At 32.5% G+C, this 11,416-nt stretch overlaps 1 protein-coding gene across 6 annotated transcripts; it reads left to right on the forward strand.

Moving 5' to 3' along the window:
• LOC104757457 (berberine bridge enzyme-like 7) lies at positions 7,295-10,807 on the forward strand. 6 transcript variants are annotated; one of them, XM_019239118.1, is made up of 4 exons: positions 7,295-8,088; positions 8,322-8,863; positions 9,911-10,217; positions 10,428-10,807. In XM_019239118.1, the coding sequence occupies exons 1-4, from the start codon at positions 7,413-7,415 to the stop codon at positions 10,529-10,531; spliced, it is 1,629 nt and encodes a 542-aa protein (XP_019094663.1). In that variant the 5' UTR covers positions 7,295-7,412; the 3' UTR covers positions 10,532-10,807. The 6 variants fall into 6 exon arrangements, with proteins under 6 accessions (XP_019094663.1, XP_019094664.1, XP_019094662.1 ...); XM_019239119.1 differs by having other exon boundaries at positions 10,590-10,807; XM_019239117.1 differs by lacking the exon at positions 10,428-10,807 and having other exon boundaries at positions 9,911-10,421.

Below are 11,416 nucleotides of genomic sequence, written 5' to 3' on the forward strand. Positions count from 1 at the left end.
CAAAGAATTACTTTTGATTCGAGGATTTGGATGATATATATCGTGGAAGAATAAATCATCCCATCTCTTTCGGTAAGTGTTTTGTTAATTAATTTAATATTGATATGGTACAGTCAGTGAATATAGTTAATTGTAACTTTGTGTTCAGGAATCTAGAATCTTTATAGGATTTGTTGTAACTTTGTGTATTGGCCCCTCCCTTGTGAATTAATGTTGTAATCTTTATAACTTTGTGTCATAACTTTCTAACTTTGCAACACTTTGGAAAACTAAATTCTATCTTTTCCCCAAATTAGATGTATGTGGGTGTATAGTGGAAAATCGGTATTTCCATACCCCAACTAAGGGGGTATGTTGAATTCCTACCCCAACTTTGACATTGAGCAAATCCATACATTATGTTCAATAAAATTCAAATTCACGACACCAACTTGTAAAACTGTGTTGAATCATACACAAGCCGTAACGGTGTTAAGAATCCGTTAACTGCTGCTTATGTGGAAGCCACGTAAGAAACGACGTCGTTTTGAGAAATAAAAGAAAGGATTCTTTTGGCTAAAACGACGTCGTTTCTATCTTCTTCTTCCTCTTTTCTTTCTTTCCCGAATCGCATTTCATTGTTATGTTCTCGATTTGGGGTTTCTTAAAAATTAGGGTTCTTCATACACTATCAGACACTCATCACGATCGATAATCGTTGCCAATTGAATCAATTGACCAATTGACTTATGGATGAAAAGAAGAGAAGAAACAAGAGTCGGGATTTACCAACTGTAAAATTCGACGGAGACAGAGACCCTTGTTAAAAATGCAATAACTTTTGAGAGTTGCACTGAAAAAAAACTAAAAAAATGTAGGAAGAAAGAAGCGACAAACTCAGAGAGAACATCAATTAGCCAGATATCTCCACATGAAGAGAAATGTATACAGAGCGCCATCTTGAGATCAATCTCAGGAAGGGAAGTGTCATATCCGGTAACGCAGACCCTAAATATTGATTAATTCAAGGAGAGAAATAACCAAATTAGTAACATGACAAAAGGCTCTAGCTAGAAAACATATATGTTTCAGATACTACAAGAATTAGTAGTACATCCTACCAAAAAAAAAAAAATTCAGAAGGTAATAATTTATCAAAAATTTACATGTATTGTTTTATCCAAGTCGAGGGATTACTAAGATCGTGGCCAGGAAAAGGATTAACATCATCATCGGACTCTGTCGGAAAGGTTGCAGGCTTAATGATTGCAGTCGATCGTCCCAAGTCAGTTCCATTAAGTTTCAACGCCTTTTCTTCGGCAGCTCCTCCAATGAACCTCACGAAGGCAACACTGATGTAAAACGATCGAGTACAATACAAAAAAAGCCACAAAATAGAATGAGAGAGAGAGCTCTGGATTGGAAGGAAGAGAATTAATAAGAAAGCCACAAATAAAAGAAAGAAAAGGTACCTCCTGAGGATACCCGTAACATAGTCTCTGGGAACATAACAAAATAAGATCTTTCCACAAGAAGAGAAATGTTTTGCCAACGCGAGCTCGACATAATACTCTGGCAGCAAAGTGTCATATCCCTCAACGGAAACCGTCGTGAAAGTGAAACTGCTAATTATTCAACAATTTGATTTTCATTGCATGCAGGTGGAGATAATATTTATACCAACACAGAGAACAACAACCGAAATATTTTTTAAAAAATTCCCAGAAAAAAGTAAATAATAATAATAAATTACCAACTTTAAACACAGTTTTGAGAAACTGCACTATCAGACACTCTTCACGATCGATAGTCGTTGCCAATTGAATCAATTGACCAATTGACTTATGGATGAAAAGAAGAGAAGAAACAAGAGTCGGAATTTACCAATGAAACGTGATTCGGGAAAGAAAGAAAAGAGGAAGAAGAAGATAGAAACGACGTCGTTTTAGCCAAAAGAAACCCTTTCTTTTGTTTCTCAAAACGACGTCGTTTATTATGTGGCTTCCACGTAAGCAGCCATTAACGGATTCTTAACACCGTTACGGCTTGTGTATGATTCAACACAGTTTTACAAGTTGGTGTCGTGAATTTGAATTTTATTGAACATAATGTATGGATTTGCTCAATGTCAAAGTTGGGGTAGGAATTCAACATACCTCCTTAGCTGGGGTATGAAAATACCGATTTTCCGGTGTATAGTAGATGTGGAAGATAAAAGAAGACCTGAGAGTGCCATTAAAAGTAATGAAGTTGTTTTCACGTTGTTGAATTGCAGGTAAAATATATTTACTCTACCTTTAGGACAGTTACGTTTTAAGACTGTCTCTGTTAAGATTTTTTATTAATTTGATAAACATGTAGGAATGAAATTGTGAAGTGTCGTGTCAAAGATAACTACGCTTCTGAATTCATGTCTAAATGGTAATTAAACAGGTGCCATCTCATATACAAATCCAAAGCTGAGTTTTGTGTAATGCGGTTTGTGAAGGTCAGAGAATATGAAGGTATGTAACATAAAATAGTTCTGACATAATCATCATAAGGTAACTAATATATTCACTCTGCAAATGTTTATAGGTGCACCATGTATCGAAAACACATTGGCCTCTTCGAATATCTTTATAAACCACAGTTCGAAGGATTGGTAAGATTTGATTATGTAAAAATAACTTAATACACTTTATATATGATTATGTATGACGTTAAAATAATTTTGTTTCATACACTTAATATATTTACAGGTCTGAGTTTGCTGGACGTTATTACATAAACCATGTAATGGAGCACCAAAGTGAGAGCTCGGAGACCCAGTCATAAAGAATGGACTCAGAAATAAAGATACGGTGGCTTAATGAACTTTTTGTATATGCAAACTTTAGTATAATTTTGAATGTTTGTAGTACCAAATACAATGGTCTAACGAAAATATATTTATGGGTTGCTTAAAATATTATTTTAGTGGTCTTAAAAAATTATATATTATATTGTCCCAAATTATTATATAAAAGTAATTAAAATTGACTGTAACAATTGTATTTGGCTCATTTAAAACTTTGTTACGGTCAATTTGGGCTTAAACTTTATAAATGGATTTTAAAATTTCAATTAAATTTTAAAAGTGGACTTTAAATTTTCAATTTATATTTTGCATATGTAGAGTATTACTATAAACATTTTATTAACTATTCGTTTTATTATTTTTAAAAACGAAAAAAAATATTTAATACGAAACTTACAAAAAAATAATTTTATGTCTGAACACGAACTACTATAAAAATTAAAAAAAAAATAAACAGGTTTTTAAAATATAATAAAATGTTGAGTTAACATTTTAAAGAATTGAATTTTTTTTTTCTATTCAGTTCCTGCCCGCACAAGCGTGAGGGTAACTCTCCTAGTACAGTTTACAAGTACTACAGAATGATGATATATAGTTAAGTTTTGTATATATAATAAAGTTATGGTAATGATGTAAAATCTAAATTTCATATTTGTATACTATTTTAAGACCAGTTATATATTTTCTCGTGTAAAACCTCCTCAATACCGAATTGGTTTTTCTCATCTGTTGTTAGCTTGGATGAATAAACTTATTTTACTATTAAAAAAGAAAGATAAACCGTTATCTGTCATATAGGACGTGATGTTATTTATATATACACTAGATTACTACCCGCCCGATATACGGGTTTAGAGTTTTTAAAATAAAACTAATTTTAATAAATAATATAAAGTAAATATTTTTAGTAAATAAAAATTATCTATAAAAGTAAATAGATACATAAAAAATGTCCAATGTGATATTTGGTGTAAAAATTATGACTATGTGGTTGAGATTATTAATCACATTTTTTTAATGCTCTCGCTTGTGCGAAGTTTGGGATTTATCTCCGAATCTGGTCTGGTCAGAAAGTTTTTCTTATGAGTCGGTGTACTCGAATATGGATTTTGTTTTCAGGAGGGATACCTCTCAACATGATGATTCTGATCAACTTATTCAATTACCATAGAGTTTATGGGCAAACTGGAATACCATAAATAAAAAAGTATTTCAAAGTTTAGAAATCGAGGCGGATAATATAATTGATCAGGCTTTGGGTGATAAGTTAGCCTGGGAAGAGGCGCTCTCTTTGATGGCAGTCATGCCATCTCCATCTCCGTCTTCATATGTCTAGGTTTTTCACCTTGTTGTCAGATTGATGGTTTTTGGAAAACAACCCATATGCATTCAGAATTGGGCTGGTGGTGTTGCGTTGGTGAGGAGTGAGCCTTGTTTTCGCGTTCTCTTATCTCTGAAGTTTTTTTGTAAACCCTTTCCTTCCGGCTTGGGCAACTAACCGAGAAATTTCCTTTTAATTTATTGGTTGGTTGAAAAAAAACTGTAAATAGATACATTTTTAATTAAAGAAAATAGTTGTAGATGAGTTCAAAGTTAACAAAATTTAATTTAATTTAACAAAGAGTATATATTTAATTCTTTTCGTAAGTAAAAACAATGTATAAAGGTAAAGAGATAAAAAATTAGTTATAGAAAACAGTTGCTTTATTTTGCTATAATACACTAATGTATATACATTTACAAATCTACTATATATCTATATTACCACTAAAAATGTATTTGTATACATAAATATATTTTACTGTTTAAATATACTCTTTAGTCTTTAATACTACCAACAAATTGTCTTTATAACCACATTAAATAACCTATTATATGTCTTTTCACTTTAACATTTTTATAGTTACAAAAACGCATAAGTTAATCTTACATACTGCTATCTTATATATTACAATATCAGTATTTTTGAACAAATTATTTGATTGGTGAAAAAATAGGAGACGATCTATTTTTTTTTACTTCAACAATCTTTTTTTTATGTAAAGGTGAGTATTTACATTTTTTTAGAAACAGTAATCAATTGTATGATTTTCATAATCATTTTTTAATCTTATATTAAAAGTAATCTCTTTTCTTGTAAAATTAGCAACTTAAAATTAAAATAAGTAATCAATATTATAATTTCGAATTATATATATATATAATTTCCTTATAATGATATTTTCTAAATTTTAAAGTTGTTTAAATTTTATAATTTTCTTATAGTTGCCTAGTACTATTTTTAGAACTGTTAAAAACAAAACTTTTGTTTTATTTTTGAAAGTTGACAACAGATTTTTTTTCATTAAATTTTTTTAAATAAAGTTATGTTTTTTTCTCTATTATACTTTGATATCAAACCTTTTTATGGTAGGTTTTAAATTTTTAATTTTAAAACTTTGATAAATTTAGAATTTACATATGTCAATATCTGAATGATACAATTGACACATGTCATGAATTCATAATCTTGTTAATGAGTAACTTTGACATTAAATTTTATATAATATAATAATAATAATAGAGCTGTCGATTGGTCTTCACCGCGTCTATATGGACAACTTTTTTTGTTTGGATAATTGGATCATGAAATAGTCCATTCACATGGAAACATATCTATATAGTATATGACTACGGCCGAAAATGACCATGTATAAATGGACGTCGACAAGATGTTCATAATAATGAAAATTTGTTTTATATATATTCCGAATATATATATACATTACTCATTTAGTATTATAGGTTCGAATGGAGAAAGGGAATAAAACGGTTCGTATCAAACTGTTTAGGCTAAAAACTGCGGATCAAACGTATTGTGCAGTTCAAATATATGTCTGAATTGAGAAAAAAACTTAAAAATCAGTTTTGAATAATAATACAAATATAAAGTATGTGTCATATAAATCAGATTAAATATTTTATAAAGGTGAAAGTGAAACACATCTCTATAAAAATCTGAAATTTTGTATAACTAAAACCGAAAAAATCTATATGTGTGCTGGTTGGTTATTAGTTATTACAATAATTAACCATGTATGTCTTATATTCAGATTATTTAGTTTTTAGTGATTTATATTAATTCTTAGATATATTATGTAACTAAAAAATATTAAATTTTATATACTGGTTTACTTAATAATATCATACAATATAAATTATTTGGGGAATTAATTTGATAATTATTGTGCCAAAAATTCCACATAAACTCTCGAATGCTTTAAGTTATTAAAAATAGAAATATTTTGAAATAAAATTGATTACTAGATTAGTGTAATTATTATCTCTTACACTAAAAAACTGAAAATTTGATAAAAGGAAAAAGAGACAACGCATCTGAAACATCCGAATGCACCAAATATATGGTGCGAATTTAGCAACCCAAGTGAAACGAGAGGATCGAGAGCCATCAAGCAGGTAAATGGACAAAGCAAATTCCTGACACGTTTTGTCAATTTGCTTCACAAGCACAACATACTTGTTAAATAGAGAAACACGCGGTCCAACCGGAACCTCTTTATTTGCAGTTATCCACTGGTGTCCCATTCAAATTAAAATATTTGGCACAACTTGCATAATATTCTCGTTTTATATTTTGGCATCATGCATAATCTTCGATATCAGTTCTAAACAGTGTTTAAAAAGCGATCTAGATGCTAACTAAAAAACGAATCATTTTAACCGTCTAAAAGTACATACATGTATATTTTTCCAATTTTCTAACTATACTAGATTAGGATCCATGCTAGAGCATGGATTGAAATTCTTTTCATTTATATTATAATTTTAGAATAAAATACGATTCCAAAGATCACGATTAATGCTAGATTAGGATTTTAAAAACTTTTAAAATCAATCATATAAATTATATTTTATTCTAAACTTATAATATAAATAAAAGTAATTTTAACTCGTGTTCTAGCACGGTCCTAATATAGCATTAAGGTTTAATTTTTAATTTCTGAATATGATCCCGAAGATCACGATTAATCTTATTAAATTAGCGAGATTTGATTTTTTTATTATTATTGAGAGTATATTTTTATCCCTTTCATAAATTTTTTATCGATGTGATTTATCATGAATTATCAGTTTGGAATAACCCATTTAAGATTTTCTGTTACAATTAAAGTTTTATTTGTTACAATTAATAAATGAATTAATTTATAATCTATATATAACCTATTTGTAACCATTTATTAAAATTATAAAGTCTACCAAAACAATGTTGTGTACTTCTCTTTTATTATAAAGGGGATCATTTAATTTACAGTATAAGTTGTACCTTCCCATACATGGTTATATAAATTCATGTATTTATCTATTAAGTAGTTGGTTTCTAATTTTTGTCCAGTATTGTATTTTTCTTTTATGATTGATATTTTTGTATAAGAATAATTTATAATTTTTTAATGTCGTAGACGTTCAAATGGCTGGTCACCGTTCGTTTTACACCGTACGTATTGGTTATATTATCCCAAAATCATCGACCGACATTCATAAATCCAGTCATTTTAATTTTCTCTTTACCTAGCTCAACGTGCAATCTCTAAAAATGAAAGATCCAAGTATTACATTGCTTCAATCTCTAAAAATGAGATATCCAAGTATTATGTTGGTTCTTTTTCCATTCTTCTTCGTCTTCATATGGGAATCAAACTCACCAGTAGTATCATCCGAGACTTTCACACAATGCCTAACCTCAAACTCCGACCAGAAACATCCCATCTCCCCCGCCGTGTTTTTCGCCGGAAACGGCTCATACTCCTCCGTACTAGAGTCCAACATACGTAACCTCCGATTCAACACCTCCAACACTCCAAAACCCTTCCTCATCATCGCCGCGACACACGAGTCCCACGTCCAAGCCGCGGTGACTTGCGGCAAACACCACAATCTTCAGATGAAAATAAGAAGCGGTGGCCACGACTACGATGGCTTGTCATATGTTACACACTCTGGCAAACCATTCTTTGTCCTCGACATGTTTAATCTTCGGTCGGTTGAAGTCGACGTGGCGAGTAAGACTGCGTGGGTCCAAACCGGTGCCACCCTCGGAGAAGTTTATTACCACATATGGGAGAAGAGCAAAACCCTTGCTTATCCCGCCGGAGTTTGTCCGACAGTTGGTGTCGGTGGCCATATTAGCGGCGGAGGTTATGGTAACATGATGAGAAAATACGGTCTCACCATAGATAATACACTCGATGCAAGAATGGTCGACGTCAATGGTATAAACATTATCTCTAGCTTCATTATTTTATATGCTAATGAAATTTTATAGTATCAGCCGAATTCATTAGGATAGTGATTTTGGCCAAATAGGTTAAAAAGAAAAAACAAATTAGACAAAAAATTGTATTAACATAATTATATTTGTGTTTCTTCTGTTACACTTTCATTACCCTGAATACTTATATATTTTTAAAAATATTTTCTCACTGTATTTTTAAAAAATTTATAGGAAATATTTTGGATAGAAAATTAATGGGAGAAGATCTCTTCTGGGCAATAAACGGAGGAGGAGGAAGTAGCTACGGCGTCGTTTTAGCTTACAAATTAAACCTCGTCGAAGTCCCTCAAACCGTTAACGTTTTCAATATCTCCCGGACACAAGAGCAAGATGCGACGGAGATTGTTTACCGGTGGCAACAAGTCGCACCGGAGCTTCCTGACGAACTCTTCATAAGATTATTCATCGACGTAGTAAACGGCACCGTTTCATCTCAAAAGACCGTTAGGGCAACATTCATAGGTATGTTTCTTGGTGACACAACAACTCTTCTGTCGATATTAAACCGGAGATTCCCTGAACTGGGTCTGGTCCGGTCTGATTGTATCGAAACGAGCTGGGTCCAATCTGTGTTTTTCTGGACAAATATCCAAGTTGGTTCATCGGAGAAAGTTCTACTCGATAGGAATCAAACCACGAACTATCTCAAGAGAAAATCAGATTACGTACGCGAACCGATTTCAAGAACCGGTTTAGAATCGATTTGGAAGAAAATGATCCAGCTTGAAATTCCAACAATGGCTTTCAATCCATACGGCGGTGCAATGGGGAGGATTCCATCTACGGCGACTCCGTTCCCATACAGAGCCGGAAATCTCTGGAAGATTCAGTATGCTGCGAATTGGAAAGAAAATAGGTTAACCGACCGGTATATTGAACTGACGAGGGAGTTGTACCAATTCATGACACCTTTTGTTTCCAAGAATCCGAGACAGTCGTTTTATAATTATCGTGATGTTGATTTGGGGACTAATACACACAATGGGAAAATACGTAGCTATGTTGAAGGTAACCGTTACGGTAAGAAATATTTCTCAGGTAATTTTGAGAGGTTGGTGAAGATTAAGACTAGAGTTGATAGTGGTAATTTCTTTAGGAATGAAGAGTATTCCTGTGTTGCCGTTAAGTGCATACTTATTCGATTATTGGGTAGATAAATTTGTTGATGTATAATATGTTGCAAGTATATTTGTCTTTAGTAAATAAATTTGTTGTTATGAACTATATTAGAAGCTTGGAGGAACAAGTACTTTATTATGAGGAGAATAAAAAGGAGAAGAGATCTAGAAGATGAGTGTATGGATTTGAAAGAGAAAAATTTGAGAGAAACTTAGAGAGATAAGAAGACTTCTCACTATACATTTTTCGCTTCTACATAACTCATATTTATAGAAGGAGGAGACAAATACAAGCATAAAGAGGTTGGTGACAAGTGGTGAGTCAAGTAAACAAGTGTCACATGCATTGAATGAGGAGGGACATTGTTGTGATGGATTGTATGAAAGAGAAACACTTGTGGTGATGTATACTCACACAATTTTATAACACTCCCCCTTGAGTATTGTAATGACCGACCTTTTTTTGTTTTTTAATAATAAATAATAAATATATATATATATATAAATAAACTACAACTAGTGGTCTCATACCCACTAGCTACCTAACACATCACAACCAACAGCGGAATAACAATACCAATATCCAAATATAATCCAATAATAAAATATATCAATATTCAACANGAATCGATTTGGAAGAAAATGATCCAGCTTGAAATTCCAACAATGGCTTTCAATCCATACGGCGGTGCAATGGGGAGGATTCCATCTACGGCGACTCCGTTCCCATACAGAGCCGGAAATCTCTGGAAGATTCAGTATGCTGCGAATTGGAAAGAAAATAGGTTAACCGACCGGTATATTGAACTGACGAGGGAGTTGTACCAATTCATGACACCTTTTGTTTCCAAGAATCCGAGACAGTCGTTTTATAATTATCGTGATGTTGATTTGGGGACTAATACACACAATGGGAAAATACGTAGCTATGTTGAAGGTAACCGTTACGGTAAGAAATATTTCTCAGGTAATTTTGAGAGGTTGGTGAAGATTAAGACTAGAGTTGATAGTGGTAATTTCTTTAGGAATGAAGAGTATTCCTGTGTTGCCGTTAAGTGCATACTTATTCGATTATTGGGTAGATAAATTTGTTGATGTATAATATGTTGCAAGTATATTTGTCTTTAGTAAATAAATTTGTTGTTATGAACTATATTAGAAGCTTGGAGGAACAAGTACTTTATTATGAGGAGAATAAAAAGGAGAAGAGATCTAGAAGATGAGTGTATGGATTTGAAAGAGAAAAATTTGAGAGAAACTTAGAGAGATAAGAAGACTTCTCACTATACATTTTTCGCTTCTACATAACTCATATTTATAGAAGGAGGAGACAAATACAAGCATAAAGAGGTTGGTGACAAGTGGTGAGTCAAGTAAACAAGTGTCACATGCATTGAATGAGGAGGGACATTGTTGTGATGGATTGTATGAAAGAGAAACACTTGTGGTGATGTATACTCACACAATTTTATAACACTCCCCCTTGAGTATTGTAATGACCGACCTTTTTTTGTTTTTTAATAATAAATAATAAATATATATATATATATAAATAAACTACAACTAGTGGTCTCATACCCACTAGCTACCTAACACATCACAACCAACAGCGGAATAACAATACCAATATCCAAATATAATCCAATAATAAAATATATCAATATTCAACATAATCAATAACCAAAACAACATGAATCATAGAACCAGCAACCTAGCAATGTTTCTAATGACTCAACTCTAGCAACCTAGCAATGCCAGACAACATAAAATCCGAGTCCCTAGAACAACCTCCTCTTCATTGCCTTGATTCCACGATCACACTTTGCCTTTACCTGCACCACAAACACATATTGCAATGCATGAGTATTTTATAAACACTCAGTAAGGCAATCCTCCCATCTACTGGGCTATACACACAAGCAATAAAGTATCTTTAACCATCAAACAACAAGCAATAAACAACAATCGACAAACCAGGACAGTGCATCGACCGACGCCAACATGCATCGATCGACACACCAAGGGGTTGCATCGACCGACGCAGAAGCTGCATCAACCGATGCAAGTGTAACTTGCATCGACCGCCACCCAATCTGCATCGACCGACGCATGCTCGACCTCACACGAAAACCCTAGAGTTTTTCGCGC

This window comes from Camelina sativa, chromosome 17, assembly GCF_000633955.1.
Source record: "Camelina sativa cultivar DH55 chromosome 17, Cs, whole genome shotgun sequence".
Classification (NCBI taxonomy): Eukaryota; Viridiplantae; Streptophyta; class Magnoliopsida; order Brassicales; family Brassicaceae; genus Camelina; species Camelina sativa.